Raw genomic sequence first — 19200 nt, forward strand, 5'->3', positions numbered from 1 at the left:
ATCCCTCTGCTCCCACCTACTCATTCATCTGTTCAGATGCACCTTAAATAATTCTACCATGCCTGCCTCTATTACCTCTGCTGGCAACGCGTTCCAGGCACCTGTGTAAAATACTTGCCGCGTGTATCCCCCTTAAACTTTTCCCCTCTCACCTTGAAAGCGTGACCTCTTGTTACTGAATCCTTCACCCTGGGAAAAAGCTTATCTTTATCTACCCTGTCTATATCCTCCATGATTTTGTAGACCTCAATCAGGTCCCCCATAATCTCCTTTTTTCTAATGAAAACAATCCTCACCTACTTAACCTTTCTTCAGTAGCTAGCACCTTCCATACCAGGGAACATCCTTGTAAACCTTCTCTGCACCCTCTCCAAAGAGTCCACACCCTTTTGGTAATGTGGCGACCAGAACTGTACAGTATTCTAAATGCAGCCGAACCAAAGTGTTGTACAATTTTAACATGACCTGCCAGCTCTTATACTCAATACCCCATCCAATGAAGGCAAGCATACTATATGCCTTCTTGACCACTCTATCCACCTGTGCAGCCACCTTCAGGGTACAATGAACCTGAACTCCCAGATCTCTCTGCTCACAACTTTTCCCAAGGCTCTTCTGTTTACAGTATAGTTCGCTCTAGAATTAGACTTCCCAAAATGCATCACCTCATATTTGCCTGGATTGAACTCCATCTGCCTCTTTTCCACCCAACTCTCTAGTGTATCTATATTGTTCTGTATTCTTTGACAGTCCCCTACGTTTTCTGCTGCTCCATCAATCTTCGTGTCATCTGCAAAGTTACTGATCATATCAACAGTGCCCTCTTCCAGATGATTTATGTATATCACAAACAACAGTGGCCCCAACACTGACCCCTGTGGAACACCACTGGTCACCTTTCTCCATTTCGAGAAACTCCCTTTGACTACTCTCTCTCTCCTGTTGTTCAACCAGTTCTTTATCCACCTAGCTAGAACACACTGCATATCATGTGACTTCACTTTCTCTATTAGTTTACCATGGGGAACCTTATCAAACGCCTTACTAAAGTCCATGTATATGACTTCTACAGCCCTTCCTTCATCTATCAACTTGGTCACTTCCTCTATTAAGTTGGTATGGCACGATCTACCCTGCACAAAAAAATGTTGCCTTTCACTGATAAGCCCATTCTTCTCTAAATATAAATAGATTTTCTCCCTTAGTACCTTCTCCAGCAACTTACCAATCACTGATGTCAGGCTCACTGGTCTGTAGTTATTTAGAATATCTCTATTGCCCTTCTTGTACAAGGGGACAACATGAGCAACCCTCCAGTCCTCGGGCACCGCACCTGTATTTGAGGATGCTACAAAAGATATCTGTCAGGGCCCCAGCTATTTCCTCTCTCACCTCCCATCCAGTCGTGGGGATTTGTCTGCCTTAATAACCTCTAGCTTACCCAAAACATTTTACCTACTTGTGTCAACATGATCCAGAGTACTCAAACTTCTAACTCTAATCTCAGCATTCATCATGTCTTTCTCCTCAGTGAACACTGATGCAAAGTAATCATTTAGAATCTCATCCATTTTCTCAGGTTTGACACAGTCTTCCTTCCTTATCCTTTAGGGGACCATCCTTTCTCTAGTTACCCACTTGCTTCTTACATAATAATAAAAGGCTTTGGGATTCTCCTTAATTCTGCTTGCTAAAGCTATTTCATGACCCCTTTTAACCCGCATGATTCCTCGTTTAATACTGGTCCTACTCTCCAGATATTCCTCCAGGGCTCATTCTGTTCTGAGCAGCTTGGACCTTATTTATGCATCCCTTTTTCTCTTGGCTAGACATACAATTTCTCCTGTCATCCAATTTCTGCTGTCATCCACGGTTCATGAATCTTGCCTTTCCTATCCTTTGCTTTCAATGAGACATACCTATTCTGCACAATCTTTGAAAGCCTCCCAAATATCAAATGACTTCCCTTCAAATGGCTGTGTCCAATCCACATTCCCAGCTCCTGCTGAATTTTGATATAATTGGCCTTGGCCCAGTTTAGTAGTCTTCCTTTAGGACCACTCTCATCTTTGTCTACAAGTATTCTAAAACTTACAGAATTGTGGCGACTGTTCCCCAAGAAACCCCCCCATCACAACTTCTACCACCTGGCCTTGTTCATTCCCCAGTACCAGGTGCAAAATGGTCCTTTCCCTCATTGGACTATTGACATACTGCTTTAGAAAACTCTCCTGGACACTTTTTACAAACTCTGCCCCATCCAGACCTCTTGACACTTAGTGTATCCCAGTTAATGTTGGGAGAATTAAAATCTCCCATCACTACCACCCTGTTGCCTCTGCATCTTTCCATAATCTGTTTACCTATTTGCTCTTCTACATCACGCTCACTGTTGGGAGCAATGTAACTGCATCCTTCTTATTTTTTAGCGCCACCCATAGTGCCTCACTACTCAAGCCCTCCATAGTGTCCTCCTTTAGCACAGCTGTGATATCATCCCTGACCAGCAATGCAACTCCGTCCCCGCCCTTACTTCCCTCCCTATTCTATGTGAAGCATCTATATCTTGGAATGTTTATTTGTCAATCATGCCTTTGCAATAACGTCATACTCCCAGGCACCAATCCAAGCCCTAAATTCATCTGCCTTACCCACTATACTCCTTGCATTAAAGCAGACGCACTTCAGGTTCTTCTGTGTCCATCTGCTCTCTGCCTACTCTCCCCCTTATTAATGCTAACTTCATGATTCTTACAGTCTCCGGTTTCCACCTCACTGTCTACTTGTCTTCTCTTCTGGCTCCCAGCCCCCTGCCACATTAGTTTAAAACTCCCCACCAGCAGTAACAAAAACTCCCCCAAAGACATTAGCTCCAGTCTGGTTCAGGTGTAGACCGTCCAATTTGTCATAGTCCCACCTTCCCCAGAACCGGTCCCAATGTCCAACAAACCTGAACTCCTCCCTCCTACACCATCCCTCTAGCCTGCCTATTCTTTCATTTCTACACTGGCTAGCACGTGGCACTAGTAGCAATCCCGAGATCACTACCTTTGAGGTCCTCCTTTTTAACTTCTCTCCTAGATCCGTGAATTCTGCTTTCAGGACCTCATCACAGTTTTTTTACTTACATCGTTGGTGCCTATATGCACCAAGACAACTGGCTGTTCACCCTCCCCTTTTAGAATGAGATGCAGACGATCGGTGACATCCCTGACCCGAGCACCTGGGAGGCAACATACCATCCATCAGTAAGCAGGAAATGACAGGCCAGTTAGATTAATATCTGTCAAGGGCAATATTGGAAAAATTAGAGTCTGACAGAAACTTAGCTAATAAAGAAAAGATAGGAAAAGCTTCTTCAGATACTTTATCTCTGTTCTTTTTTAAATAAGTATTGATGTTATAGAAAACATCTCTGAGGCATTACTAGCCAGAGATGTCTTAATTGAAACAAACAAGATCCTGAGTGGACTTAACCAGTGAATGAAAGGATGATTCCTCTTGTGGAAGAATATAGAACTGGGGTCATAGCCCAAAAATAAGGGGGTGCCCATTTAAAATAAAGATGACAATTTTTTTTTCTCTTAGAGTGGTTAAGTCTTAGGAATGTCCTTCCTCAAAAGCAATGGATGCAGAATCTTTCCCAAGGAGATGGAAGATTATGGGGGATATGCAAGGACGTGCAGTTGAGATTAAAATCAGATCATCTCGATCCTACTGAATGGTGGTGCAGGTTCAAAGGGCTGAGTGGTCTACTCTTGTTCCTAGGCAGAAATATAAAAACAACAGAAAAGCTTCTATTGGTATAAAGAATAGAGCAGGAGAAAGTGAGGACTGCAGATGCCGGAGATCAGAGCTGAAAATGTGTTGCCGGAAAAGCGCAGCAGGTCAGGCAGCATCCAAAGAGCAGGAGAATCGACGTTTCGGGCATGAGCCCTTCTTCACGAATGGCCCTCATTCTTGAAGAAGGGCTCATGCCCGAAACGTCGATTCTCCTGCTCTTTGGATGTTGCCTGACCTGCTGCGCTTTTCCAGCAACACATTTTCAGCGATAAAGAATAGAGCAGTCAAGTGATATGGAACCTTTAAATGATGTGACTAGGAACTGATTATGGGGAATAGGGAAATGGCAGATAACTTAACCAATATTTTGCACTGGTACTCATGGTGGAGGACACTGCAAACATCCCAAAAATATCAGATAAGCAAGGTACTAATGGGCGGAAAGGTCTTTTAACATAACGCAAGGGACAAAGTATTTGACAAACTAATGGGACTGAGGGCAGATAAATCACTAGGAACAGATGGCCTGTATCTAACAGTTTTAAAGGAAGTGGCTGCAGAAATAGTGGAGGTATTGGTCAAAATACTCCAGAATCCACTGGATTCCAAGAAGGTTCCAGCAGAGTGAAAAATCCCGAAAGTGATGCCTTTAAATGGGCACCCTCTTATTTAAGACATCTTTGACTCTGACCCTCCCACCTGGTTGTAGCGTCTTCCATCAGGTAGAAGATATAAACGTTTGAAAATACTTACCAACAGATTTAAGATCAGCTTCTTTCCTTGTGTTATTGTACTTATGAATGGACCTCTTGTATATTAAAGTTGATCTTTCTCTGCACCTTTGTAGATGTAACACTATACTCTGCATTCTGTTCTATTACACTGATGTATTTACGTAAGGTATGATTTATCTAGTTAGCATGCATGTTCAAGAAGGGGAGACAGAAGGCAGCAAACTGTAGGCCAATTAACCTAGCATACATTGCTGGAAAAGTGGTGAAGTCTATTCAGGATGGAATAGCAGGAATTTAGAAAAACATAGCACAATCAAACATATTCAACTTTGTGAAAGAGAATCATGTTTGACAAATTTGCCAGAATTCTTTGAGGATATAACAAGCAGATTTGATAAAAGGGAACCAGTTGATGTAGCTGAAAATGTGTTGCTGGTTAAAGCGCAGCAGGTCAGGCAGCATCCAAGGAACAGGAAATTCGACGGTTCGGGCACAAGCCCTTCATCAGGAATGAGGAAAGTGTGTCCAGCAGGCTAAGATAAAAGGTAGGGGGGAGGGACTTGGGGGAGGGGCGATGGAGATGTGATAGGTGGTAGGAGGTCAAGGTGAGGGTGATAGGCCGGAGGGAGGTGGGGGCAGAGAGGACAGGAAGAAAATTGCAGGTTAGGAGGGCGGTGCTGAGTTCGAGGGAATCAACTGAGACAAGGTGGGGGGAGGGGAAATGAGGAAACTGGAGAAATCTGAGTTCATCCCTTGTGGTTGGAGGGTTCCCAGGCGGAAGATGAGGCGCTCTACCTCCAACCGTCGTGTTGTTATGTTCTGGCGATGGACGAGTCCAAGGACCTGCATGTCCTTGGTGGAGTGGGAGGGAGAGTTAAAGTGTTGGGCCATGGGGTGGTTGGGTTGGTTGGTCCGGGCGTCCCAGAGGTGTTCCCTGAAGCGTTCCGCAAGTAGGTGGCCTGTCTCCCCAATCTAGAGGAGGCCACATCAGGTGCAGCGGATGCAATAGATAATGTGTGTGGAGGTGCAGGTGAATTTGTGGCGGATATGGAAGGATCCCTTGGGGCCTTGGAGAGAGATAAGGGAGGAGGTGTGGGCGCAAGTTTTGCATTTCCTGCGGTTGCAGGGGAAGGTGCCGGGAGTGGAGGTTGGGTTGGTGGGGGGTGTAGACCTGATGAGGGAGTCACAAAGGGAGTGGTCTTTGCGGAACGCTGATAGGGGAGGGGAGGGAAATATATCCCAGGTGGTGGGGTCCGTTTGGAGGTGGCGGAAATGACGGCGGATGGTACGTTGTATACGGAGGTTGGTGGGGTGGTAGGTGAGGACCAGTGGGGTTCTGTCCTGGTGGCGGTTGGAGGGGCGGGGCTCAAGGGCGGAGGAGCGGGAAGTGGAGGAGATGCGGTGGAGGGCATCGTCGATCACGTCTGGGGGGAATCTGCGGTCCTTGAAGAAGGAGGCCATCTGGCCTGTACGGTATTGGAACTGGTCCTCCTGGGAGCAGATGCGGCGGAGACGAAGGAATTGGGAATATGGGATGGCATTTTTACAGGGGGCAGGGTGGGAGGAGGTGTAGTCCAGGTAGCTGTGGGAATCAGTCGGTTTATAGCAGATGTCTGTGTTGATTCGGTCACCCGAGATAGAAATGGAAAGGTCTAGGAAGGGGAGGGAGGAGTCTGAGACAGTCCAGGTAAATTTGAGGTCGGGATGAAGGTGTTGGTAAAGTTGATGAACTGTTCAACCTCCTCGTGGGAGCACGAGGCAGCGCCGATACAGTCATCGATGTAGCGGAGGAAAAGGTGGGGGGTGGTGCCAGTGTAGTTGCGGAAGATGGACTGTTCCACATATCCTACGAAGAGAGAGGCGTAGCTGGGGCCCATGCGGGTGCCCATGGCAACTCCTTTAGTTTGGAGGAAGTGGGAGGATTGGAAAGAGAAGTTGTTTAGGATGAGGATCAGTTCAGTCAGTCGAAGGAGGGTGTCAGTGGAAGGGTACTGGTTGGTGCGGCGGGAAAGGAAGAAGCGGAGGGCTTTGAGTCCTTCGTGATGGGGGATGGAGGTGTACAGGAACTGGATATCCATCGTGAAGATAAGGCGTTGGGGACCAGGGAAGCGAAAATCATGGAGGAGGTGGAGGGCGTGGTGGTGTCCCGAACGAAAGTGGGGAGTTCTTGGACTAAGGGGGACAGAACCGTGTCGTGGTACGTGGAGATGAGTTCGGTGGGGCAGGAGCAGGCTGAGACAATGGGTCGGCCGGGGCAGTCAGGTTTGTGGATTTTGGGCAGGAGGTAGAAACAGGCGGTGCGGGGTTGTGGGACTATGAGGTTGGAGGCGGTGGATGGGAGATCCCCTGAGGTGATGAGGTTATGGATGGTCTGGGAGATGATGGTTTGGTGGTGGGAGGTGGGGTCATGGTCAAGGGGGCAATAGGAGGAGGCGTCCGCGAGCTGGCGTTTGGCCTCAGCGGTATAAAGGTCGGTGCGCCAAACTACTACCACGCCTCCCTTGTCTGCCGGTTTGATGGTGAGGTTGGGGTTGGAGTGGAGGGAGTGGAGGGCTGCACGTTCTGAGGGTGAGAGGTTGGAGTGGGTCAGTTGATGTAGTATGTTTGAATTTCCAAAGGCATTCTTTAAGTTGCCACAAAAGAGGTTATCTCCGAGACAGGAATTCACTGTGTCCAAAGATGTGCAAGTTAGGCAGATTGGCCATGATAAATTACACACAGTGTTCAGATATGTGCAGGCTAGGAGTTATCCATAGGAAATACAAGGATAGAGGGACAGATCTGGGTGGGATGCCTTTCCGTTGGGCCAAATGGCCTGTTTCCACACTGTAGGGATTCGATGATAATATGCATCAGTGGTAATCTATTATCAACATCAATTGAGAATTGGTCAACACACTTAAGATAAATGAGAGTAAGGATAAATGGGTCTTTTGACGTTGGAAAGACATAACTTGTGGAGTAGCACAAGGATTAGTCCTAGGGCCTCAATTATTTATCATCAATATTATTAACTTGCAGGAGAGAGCAGAATGTAATGCATACAACTTTGCCAATGATACAAAAATAATTGATAGGAAGAATCAAAATGAGGCTGGGCGACACGGCGCCTCAATGGTTAGCACTGCTGTCTCACAGCGCCGGTTTCGATTTCCATCCTTGGGTAACTGTGTGTGTGTGTGTGTGTGTGTGTGTGTGTGTGTGTGTGTGTGTGTGTGTGTGTGTGTGTGCGCACGCGCGCGCACGGGGGGTGAGGAGGTGATGAGTCTTGTTGGGCTGCTCTTCGGACGGTTGGTGTGGACTCGAATGGCCAAATGGTCTGCTCCCATACAATAGTGATTCTTGGATTCTAAGACTATTCTTTAAGTGCAAAGACTCCAAAATGTGTATCATCCAGGGGTCTGGGTGTTCATGTATACGAAGCATAAAAAGTTAACATACAGGTTCAGCTATTAATTGAGGCAAAACATCTTGCACTTAGAACATAGAACATTATAGCACCGACCTGTGAAACCAATCTGAAGCCCATCTAAGCTACCCTACTCCATTTTCATCCATATGTTTATCTAACAACCATTTAAATTACAATCGTACACTGTTGTGTGACAACACTGTGACTTCAAGAGATGCATTTTGCCCTGGCTTTTTTTGAAGGGGGGTTATAAGTTGGCAAGTCTTCTACTGTTGCAGACAGAGTATTCCACGCCCCTACTACTCTATGAGTAAAGAAACTATCTCTGACATCTGTCCTATATCTATCACCTCCTCAATTTAAAGCTATGTCTCCTCGTGCTCGCCATCACCATCTGAGGTAAAAGGCTCTCACTATCCACCCTATCTAACCCTCTGATTATCTTATATGTCTCAGTTAAGTCACCTCTCAACGTTCTTCTCTCTAACAAAACCAGCTTCCAGTCCCTCAGCTTTTCCTCACAAGACCTTCTCTCCATACCAGGCAACATTCTAGTAAATGTCCTCTGAACTCCTCTCCGTTAGCACTGTTGTCTCACAGTGCTGGGGACCCGGGTTCAATTCCAGCCTTGGATGACTGTCTGTGTGGAGTTTGCACATTCTCCCCGTGTCTGTGAGGGTTTCGTCCGGGTGCTCCGGTTTCCTCCAAGAGTGCAAAGATGTGCAGGTCAGGTGAATTGGCCATGCTAAGATTGTCCATAGTATTCAGGGATGTGTAGGTTAGGTGTATTAATCTGCGGTAAATTGAGAGCAGTCAGGGAATGGGTCTGGGTGGGTTATTCTTCAGAGGGTCAGTGTGGACGTGCTGCACCGAAGGTCCTGTTTCCACATTAGGGATTCTAACCCTTTCCAAAGCATCCACATCCTTCGTATAATGCGGTGACCAGAACTGTATGCAATACTCCAAGTGTGGTCACACCAGAGTTTTGTACAGCTACATGACCTCATGGCTCCAAAACTTAATTCTTCTACCAATTAAAGTTAACACACCGTATTGTCTTCTTAACAACCCTATCAACCTGGGTGACAAATTTCAGGGATCTATGTACATGGTCACAGAAATCTCTCTGCACATCTACAATACCAAGAATCTTACCATTAGCCTTGTACTCTTTATTCCTGTTGCTTCTTCCAAAGTGAATCACCTCACACTTTTCTGCATTAAACTCCATTTGCAGCTTATCTAAGTCCCTCTGTAAACTGCAACATTCTTCGGCACTATCCACAACTCCACCGAGCTTAGTGTCATCCGCAAATTTACTAACCCACCCTTCTATGCTCTCATCAAGGTCATTTATAAAAATGACAAACTGCATGGCCCCAAAACAGATCCTTGTGGTACACCACTAGTAACTGAACTCCAGGATGAACATTTCCCATCAACCACCACCCTGTCTTCTTTCAGCTAGCCAATTTCTGATCCAAACCACTAAATCACTCTCAATCCCATGCCTCCACATTTTGTGCAATAGCCTGTCGTGGGGAACCTTATCAAACACCTTACTGAAATTCATATACACCACATCAACCACTTGACCCTCATCCAGCTATTTTGTCACCTTCTCAAAGAACTCAATAAGGACTTCATTGTAGGGGGTTGGAGTTTTCAAAGGAAGTCTAATTACAACCGTACAAGTGTTGTGTGGCAATACCGTGACCTCAGGAGGTGTATTTTGTCCTGTTTTTTTTTAAGACAGTTTTTAAGGCAGAGATATTGAGCAGTCTACCAGAATCACTAGAGTAAACAGCTTGTTAGCTGAAAATGTGTTGCTGGTCAAAGCACAGCAGGCCAGGCAGCATCTCAGGAATAGAGAATTCGACGTTTCGAGCATAAGCCCTTCATCAGGAATGAGAGAGAGTAGCCAAGCAGGCTAAGATAAAAGGTAGGGAGGAGGGACTTGGGGGAGGGGCGATGGAGGTGGGATAGGTGGAAGGAGGTCAAAGTGAGGGTGATAGGTCGGAGTGGGGTGGGGGCGGAGAGGTCAGGAAGAAGATTGCAGGTTAGGAGGGCGGTGCTGAGTTGAGGGAACCGACTGAGACAAGGTGGGGGGAGGGGAAATGAGGAAACTGGAGAAATCTGAATTCATACCTTGTGGTTGGAGGGTTCCCAGGCGGAAGATGAGGCGCTCCTCCTCCAGCCGTCGTGTTGTTATGTTCTGCCGGTGGAGGAGTCCAAGCACCTGCATGTCCTCGGTGGAGTGGGAGGGAGAGTTAAAGTGTTGAGCCACGGGGTGGTTGGGTTGGTTGGTCCGGGTGTCCCTGAGGTGTTCTCTGAAGCGTTCCGCAAGTAAGCGGCCTGTCTCACCAATATAGAGGAGGCCACATCGGGTGCAGCGGATGCAATAGATGATGTGTGTGGAGGTACAGGTGAACTTGTGGCGGATATGGAAGGATCCCTTGGGGCCTTGGAGGGAAGTGAGTGTGGAGGTGTGGGCGCAAGTTTTACATTTCCTGCGGTTGCAGGGGAAGGTGCCAAGGGTGGAGGTTGGGTTGGTGGGGGGTGTGGATCTGACGAGGGAGTCACGAAGGGAGTGGTCCTTGCGGAACGCTGATAGGGGAAGGGAGGGAAATATATCCTTGGTGGTGGGGTCCGTTTGGAGGTAGCGGAAATGACGGCGGATGATACGTTGTATACGGAGGTTGGTGGGGTGGTAGGTGAGAACCAGTGGAGTTCTGTCTTGGTGGCGGTTGGAGGAGCGGGGCTCAAGGGCGGAGGAGCGGGAAGTGGAGGAGATGCGGTGGAGGGCCTCGTCGATCACGTCTGGGGGGAATCTGCGGTCCTTGAAGAAGGAGGCCATCTGGGCTGTGCGGTGTTGGAACTGGTCCTCCTGGGAGCAGATGCGGCGGAGACGAAGGAATTGGGAATATGGGATGGCGTTTTTGCAGGGGGCAGGGTGGGAGGAGGTGTAGTCCAGGTAGCTGTGGGAGTCAGTCGGTTTATAATAGATGTCTGTGTTGAGTCGGTCGCCCGAGATAGAGATGGAAAGGTCTAGGAAGGGGAGGGAGGAGTCTGAGACAGTCCAGGTGAATTTCAGGTCGGGATGGAAGGTGTTAGTAAAGTTGATGAACTGTTCAACCTCCTCGTGGGAGCACGAGGCAGCGCCGATACAGTCATCGATGTAGCGGAGGAAAAGGTGGGGGGTGGTGCCAGTGTAGTTGCGGAAGATGGACTGTTCCACATATCCTACGAAGAGGCAGGCATAGCTGGGGCCCATGTGGGTGCCCATGCACTTCTCCTCCACTTCCTGCTCCCCCGCCCTTGAGCCCCCGCTCCTCCAACCGCTACCAAGACAGCACCCCACTGGTTCTCACCTACCACCCCACCAACCTCCGCATACAACGTATCATCCGCCGTCATTTCCGCCACCTCCAAACGGACCCCACCACCAAGGATATATTTCCCTCCCCTCCCCTATCAGCGTTCCGCAAGGACCACTCCCTTCGTGACTCCCTCGTCAGATCCACACCCCCCACCAACCCAACCTCCACCCTTGGCACCTTCCCCTGCAACCGCAGGAAATGTAAAACTTGCGCCCACACCTCCACACTCACTTCCCTCCAAGGCCCCAAGGGATCCTTCCATATCCGCCACAAGTTCACCTGTACCTCCACACACATCATCTATTGCATCCGCTGCACCCGATGTGGCCTCCTCTATATTGGTGAGACAGGCCGCTTACTTGCGGAACGCTTCAGAGAACACCTCAGGGACGCCCGGACCAACCAACCCAACCACCCCGTGGCTCAACACTTTTACTCTCCCTCCCACTCCACCGAGGACATGCAGGTGCTTGGACTCCTCCACCGGCAGAACATAACAACACGACGGCTGGAGGAGGAGCGCCGCATCTTCCGCCTGGGAACCCTCCAACCACAAGGTATGAATTCAGATTTCTCCAGTTTCCTCATTTCCCCTCCCCCCACCTTGTCTCAGTCGGTTCCCTCAACTCAGCACCGCCCTCCTAACCTGCAATCTTCTTCCTGACCTCTCCGCCCCCACCCCACTCCGGCCTATCACCCTCACCTTGACCTCCTTCCACCTATCCCACCTCCATCGCCCCTCCCCCAAGTCCCTCCTCCCTACCTTTTATCTTAGCCTGCTTGGCTACTCTCTCTCATTCCTGATGAAGGGCTTATGCTCGAAACATCGAATTCTCTATTCCTGAGATGCTGCCTGGCCTGCTGTGCTTTGACCAGCAACACATTTTCAGCTGCGATCTCCAGCATCTGCAGACCTCATTTTTTACTTAAACAGCTTGTTAGGCCTTTTTTTAAAAAAAAGTTAGAACAATAAAATCAGCCTGAATGGGTGTGGTCAAGCTCTAACAGAACCAGGGTTTTTAGTTTTAGCTTTCAGTTGTTGTTTCAGGGGTCTCAGCAGGGTTGAAAGCTAGAGTAAGCTCTCCCCACTGCTACACAATCTCAGAACTTTCTCTTAATATTTTTCCCTTCTGGGCTACTGAGACAATCTGTATGTGAGACAATCTGTTTTCTGATTCTGCCTTTTGCCAATGGTATGAGATGTTACTAAAATGGAACAGTTAATTAGTAATAGTTACTGTATCTATTATTCTGTTAAGTTTTCCAATAGCGTTAAGTTATTTCAAGTCATTCTTTTGTTTGTTATATTTTAACTATAGTGGATGAATAATGCTTTAAATCCGGTAGTTTGACCATTCAAATTACATTTGGAATGGAACACCTTACATTTACCTTTAAAATAAGAAAAAGTTAGAGTCTAGACAGTCTTCTGAATAGTTTGAGACGGTTTGGTCTGGTCCATAACAGTTGATTAGGCTGGAGTGTGGCTGCTCAGGCAGAACATTGTCGATGAGGTACATTTTCATAAACTGTCTCCACCAGTGCGTGAATCTCAAACTACTTACAGAATAAGGAGACACCAGTTTAAAATGGAGATGTGAAAGAACTTCTACTTTATCAAAGAGTAATGAATATCTAGAATTCCCTACCCAAAGAGGTATGGAGGCTAGATTACTAAGAATATTTAAGAAGTATATGGACAGGTCAAGTTTCGTAGAGGTAAGACAATAAATAAAAAAACATTTGCTTCACTGAACTAATCAGGAGAAAGTCAATACCCATGATTAGATAGATTAGATTAGATTACTTACAGTGTGGAAACAGGCCCTTTGGCCCAACAAGTCCATACTGACCCTCCAAAGAGCAACACACCCAGACCCATTCCCTACATTTACCCCTTCACCTAACACTATGGGCAATTTAGCATGGCCATTCATCCAAACTGCACATTTTTGGACTGTGGGGGAAACCCACGCAGACACGGGGAGAATGTGCACACTCCACACAGACAGTTGTCTGAGACGAGAATTGAACCCGGGTCTCTGGCACTGTGAGACAGCAGTGTTAACCACTGTGCCACCGTGCCACCCACAAAGATCCTTCAAAGATTTTCCTTGTTGCTATAAAATCTAACATGCATGCCACATTTTGCCAAAACATTGAATGTCATTCAAGAGGCAGCTAGATATAACACTTGGGGTGAATGGGATCAAAGGTTATGGGGGGGAGAAGCAAGGTTAGGCCATTGAGTTGGACGATCAACCACATTCGTGATGAATGGTGGAACAAGCTCGAGTGGTTGAACGGTCTCCTCCTGCTCCTATCTTCTACGTTTCTAAGTTTGCATGAATTGCTGAGAGCCATGACATCAAGGTGATGGATTTACAAAGGAGGAGAGTTGCAAAGGTCAGCTGAAAGATGTAAAATGTGGTAGCTAACCACCTTTATTCATGACTGTTTCAGATATCCAATGTTTCCAATAATTCACATTTTAAAAAGTCTTATTTATAAACTTTTGATTTTAATATAGTTTTTATGTTTACTGCGATAATGAAAGTTTATAATACTTACTCATACTTACATAGAATCTGAAGTGTGAAACATCTGAAGGGATTGCGACATTGTAGTTTCCCATTGCTTTGTACACATTCTTATTATGTTTTACTAACACCCCCTGTGGCCACATATACTCTTCGGACCAGCTGATGGAAGGAAACATATAATATTAGTATTTTTAAAAAGACACACATTCAAAATCTACAATTATCATCTCCAATCTATTACAACAATTAGGAATTCAGATTTCATTACTAATCTAGATTCGATCTGACAGAAATGCCTGAGAACAATCAGACCGAGACAACAGAAGATTATATTACGCTAATTAAGAAATAACTGGTTGACAACTATAGATGGGAAACAAATGATATACGTTATAGTTTTGTTGTTGTGGTTCTGTTCACCGAGCTGAGAATTTGTGTTGCAGACGTTTTGTGCCCTGTCTAGGTGACATCCTCATTGCTTGGGAGCCTCCTGTGAAGCGCTTCTGTGATGTCTCCTCCGGCGTTTATAGTGATTTGTATCTGCCGCTTCCGGTTGTCAGTTCCAGCTGTCCGCTGCAGTGGCCGGTATATTGGGTCCAGGTCGATGTGCTTATTGATTGAATTTGTGTATGAATGCCATGCCTCTAGGAATTCCCTGGCTGTTCTCTGTTTGGCTTGTCCTATAATAGTAGAGTTGTCCCAGTCAAACTCATGTTGCTTGTCATCTGAGTGTGTGGCTACTACGGATAGCTGGTCGTGTCGTTTTGTGGCTAGTTGGTGTTCATGGATGCGGATCATTAGCTGTCTTCCTGTTTGTCCTATGTAGTGTTTTGTGCAGTCCTTGCATGCGATTTTGTACAGTACATTGGTTTTGCTCATGCTGGGTATCGGGTCGTTCCTGATGAAGGACTTATGCCCGAAACGTCGAATTTCCTGTTCCTTGGATGCTGCCTGACCTGCTGCGCTTTAACCAGCAACACATTTTCAGCTCTGATCTCCAGCATCTGTAGACCTCACTTTTTACTATCGGGTCCTTCGTCCTGGTGAGTTGCTGTCTGAGAGTGGCTGTTGGTTTGTCTGCTGTTATGAGTCCTAGTGGTCGCAGTAGTCTGACTGTCTGTTCGGAAATGCTCTTGATGTATGATAGTGTGGCTAGTCCTTTGGGTTGCGGCATGTACTCGTTCCGTTGTCTTTCCCTTAGGCATCTGTTGATAAAATTGCACGGGTATCCGTTTTTGGCGAATACATTGTATAGGTGTTCTTCTTCCTCTTTTTGCAGTTCTGGGGTACTGCAGTGTGTTGTGGCCCTTTTGAATAGTGTCTTGATGCAACTTCTTTTGTGTGTGAATTGGGGTGGTTGCTTTCGTAGTTCAGGACTTGGTCTGTGTGTGTAGCTTTCCTGTATACCTTTGTGGTGAATTCTCTGTTCGGTGTGCTCTGTACCATCACGTCTAGGAATGGGAGTTGGTTGTCCTTTTCTTCCTCTCTAGTGAATCAAATTCTTGTGAGTGTGGCGTTGATGATCCGGTGTGTGTTCTCTATTTCTGTGTTTTTAATGATTACAAAGGTGTCATCCACATATCTGACCCAGAGTTTGGGTTGAATTTGCAGTAAGACTGTTTGTTCAATTCTTTGCATTACTGCTTCTGCTATGAGTCCAGAGATGGGTGAGCCCATGGGTGTGCCGTTGATTTGTTCATATATTTGGTTGTTGAATGTGAAGTATGTTGTGAGGCACAGGTCCAGTAGTTTGAGTATGCCGTCTTTGTTGATAGGTTCAATGTCCTGTTGTCTGTCCTGTATGTCCAGCAGGTTGGCTATTGTTTCTCTGGCTAGGGTTTTGTCGATAGAGATGAACAGTGCCATTACATCGAATGAGACCAATATACCAGCCACTGCAGCGGACAGCTGGAACTGACAACTGAAAGCGGCAGATACAAATCACTATAAATGCCGGAGGAAACATCTCAGAAGCACTTCACAGGAGGCTCCCAAGCACTGAGGATGTCACCTAGACAGGGTACGAAACATCTGCAACACAAATTCCCAGCTCGGCGAACAGAACCACAACAACAGAATCATGAATGTTAAGGAAATGCGGGTATCAAGTGGTGATGTTTTGGACTGCATACATATTACCACAGTGGAGGTGTTTGCAGCCTTCAAGTGCATTAAGGTGGATAAATCCCCTGGGCCTGATCAAGTCCATCCTCAGGCATTGTAGGAGTCCAGACAAGAAATTGCAGAGGCCCTTGCAGAGATCTTTGCTTCATCTTTAGTCACTGCAGAGAGTTGAGAGAGCATGGAATGCATTGCCAGCAGCAGTTGTGGAAGCGAGGTCATTGGGGATATTTAAGAGACTGCTGGACATGCATACGGTCACAGAAATTTGAGGGTTCGTACATTAGGTTTTCCTTACATGAGGATCAATGGTCGGCACAACATCGTGGGCTGAATGGCCTGTTCTGTGCTGTACTGTTCTATGGTGAAGTTCTAGAAGACTGGAGGGTGGCTAATGTTGTTCCAATATTTAAGAAAGGTAGCAAAGACAAGCCAGAGAACAATGCGCCTGACATCCATGGTAGATAAGGTGTTGGAGAGGATACTGACATGATCAACCAACACAGTTGGATAGGTGAGGTCTGATTAGGGATAGTCAGCTGGATTTGTGCGTGGGAAGTCATATTTGACCAACCTTTGAGTTTTTCAAAAAGGTAACCAAGGGGATAGATGAGGGTAGGGCAGTGGATGTTGTCTATATGGAGTTTAGTAAGGTCCTCTAGTTCTGGACTCCCCCCAAACAAGGGAAAAGACCTTGTCTATTTACCCTACCCATGACTCTCATGATTTTATAAACCTCTATAAGGTCAACCTCCGACGCTCCAGGGAAAACAGCCCAAGTCTATTCAGCCTCTCCCGACAGCTAGAATTGAATCCAGGTCCCTGACGCTGGGAAGGGCAGCAGTGCTGCTTATGAGACTAAAATCAGTGGATAAGTGAACAGTGTGGAAGAATGTTGCAGGTTGCAGGGAGACTTGGATAAACTGCAGAATTGGGCTGAGAGGTGGCAAATGGAGTTCAGTGCAGATAAATGTGAGGTGATTCACTTTGGAAAGAATAACAGCAAGGCAGAATACTGAGTCAATGGAAAGATTCTTGGTAGTGTGGATGTGCGGAGGGATGCATAGATCCCTGAAAGTTGCCACCCAGGTTGATGGTGCTGTTAAGAACAAAGAAAATTTACAGCCCAGGAACAAGCCCTTCGGCCCTCCAAGACTGAGCCGATGCAAATCTACTGTCTAAACCTGTCGCTCAATTCCTAAGCATCTGTATCCCTCTGCTCCCCACCTACTCACGCATCTGTCCGGACGCAATATTAAATGAATCCACCGAGCCTGCCTCTACTACCTCTGTTGGCAATGCGTTCCAGATACCTACCACTCTCTGTGTAAAGTACTTGTCGCGTGTATCCCCCTTAAACTCTCACCTTGAAAGCATGACCTTTCGTACTTAATTCTTCACCCTGGGGAAAAGCTTATCTCTATCGACCCTGTCTATACTCTTCACAATTTTGTAGAGCTCAATCAGGTCCCTCCTCAATCTCCTTTTTTCTAATGAAAACAATTCTAACCTACTCAACCTCTCTTCAGTGGCTAGCACCTTCCATACCAGGCAACATCCTTGTAAACCTTCTCTGCACTCACTACAAAGTGTCCACATCCTTTTGGCAATGTGGCGACCAGAACTGCACACAGTATTCTAAACGTGGCCGAACCAACGTAGTGTACAATTTTAACATGACCTGCCAGCTCTTATAATCAATACCCCGTCTGATGAAGGCAAGCATATCATATGCCTACTTGACCACTCTATCCAACTGTGCAGCTACCTTCAGGATACAATGAACAGGAACTCCCAGATCTCTCTCCTCACAACTTTTCCCAAGACTCTTCCGTTTACAGTATAGTTCACTCTAGAATTAGACTTTCCAAAATGTGTCACCTCACATTTGCCTGGATTGGACTCCATCTGCCACTTCTCCGCCCAACTCTCCAGTCTATCTATATCCTCCTGTATTCTTTGACAGTCCTATGCATCCTGCTGCTCCACCAATCTTCGTGTCATCTGCAAACTTGCTGATCATACTTGCCCTCTTCCAGATCATTTATGTATATCACAAGCAACAGTGGCCCCAGCACTGATCCCTGTGGAACACCACTGGTCACCTTTCTCCATTTCGAGGAACTCCCTTCAATTACTACTCTCTGTCTCCTGTTGCTCAGCCAGTTGTTTATCCACCTAGCTAGAACACACTGCACACCATATGACTCCACTTTCTCTATTACTTAACCATGGGGAACCTTATCAAACGCCTAAAGTCCATATATAAGACATCAATAGTCCTTCCTTCATCTTATCAATTTGGTCACTTCCTCAAAAAAAACTATAGTAAGGCACAATCTACCCTGCATATAACCATGTTGCCTATCACTGATAAGCCCATTCTCCAGCAACTTTCCCACCACTGACATGAGGCTCTCTGGTCTGTAGTTACCCGAATATCCCTAATACCCTTCTTGTACAGGGGGACAACATGAGCAAACTTCCAGTTCTCTGGCACCTCACCTGTACTTAAGGATGCCACAAAGATATCTGTCAGGGCCTCAGTTATTTCCTCTCTCACCTCCCTCAGCAACCTGGGATAGATCCCATCTGGTACTGGGGATTTGTCCACCTTAATAACCTCTAGCCCACCCAACACATCTTCCCTACTTATGTCAACGTGATCCAGAAGGTATGTGGTGTGTTAGGTTTATTGGTAGAGGGATTGAGTTCCGGCAACGTAATGTCATGCTGCAACTGTATAAAACGCCAGTGCGGCCGCACTTGGAACGCTTCTGGTCGCCCATTACAGGAAGGATGTGGAAGCATTGGAAAGGGTGCAGAGGAGATTTACCAGGATGTTGCTTGGTCCGGAGGGAAGATCTTATGGGGAAAGACTGAGAGACTTGGGTCTGTTCTCATTGGAAAGAAGAAGGCTAAGAGGGGATTTGATAGAGACATTCAAGACGATCAGAGGATTAGATAGGGTAGACAGTGAAAGTCTTTTTCCTAGGATGATGATGTCAACTTGTATGAAGGGCATAGCTACAAATTGAGGGGTGATAGATTTAAGACAGATGTCAGAAAGTGGTAAGGGCATGAAATGCCCTGTCTATCCATGTAGTTAACTCAGCCACATTAGGGAGATTCAAATATTTCTTGGATAAGCACATGGATGATGATGGGGTAGTGTAGGAGGATGGGCTTAGATTAGTTCACAGGTTGGCGCAACATGGAGGGCCGAA

The 19200-nt window shown here is 46.5% G+C and overlaps 1 protein-coding gene across 5 annotated transcripts in view; it reads right to left on the reverse strand.

The window, feature by feature from the left end:
* The window catches only part of tmem39b (transmembrane protein 39B), a 111362-nt gene that overhangs the window by 17686 nt on the left and 74476 nt on the right, over positions 1-19200 (reverse strand). For 3 of the 5 annotated variants that reach the window (XR_009646277.1, XR_009646275.1, XM_060847256.1), the window contains exon 7: positions 13881-14011. Coding sequence is in view for 2 of the 5 variants with exons in the window: in XM_060847256.1 (XP_060703239.1) it covers positions 13881-14011 (131 nt within the window). In the remaining 3 variants the exon portion in view is untranslated. Of the gene's footprint in view, positions 1-3128; positions 3224-13880; positions 14012-19200 lie in introns of all 5 variants that reach the window. The other 2 variants (XR_009646276.1, XM_060847255.1) reach the window with 2 other exon arrangements.

This window comes from Hemiscyllium ocellatum, chromosome 30, assembly GCF_020745735.1.
Source record: "Hemiscyllium ocellatum isolate sHemOce1 chromosome 30, sHemOce1.pat.X.cur, whole genome shotgun sequence".
Lineage (NCBI taxonomy): Eukaryota > Metazoa > Chordata > Chondrichthyes > Orectolobiformes > Hemiscylliidae > Hemiscyllium > Hemiscyllium ocellatum.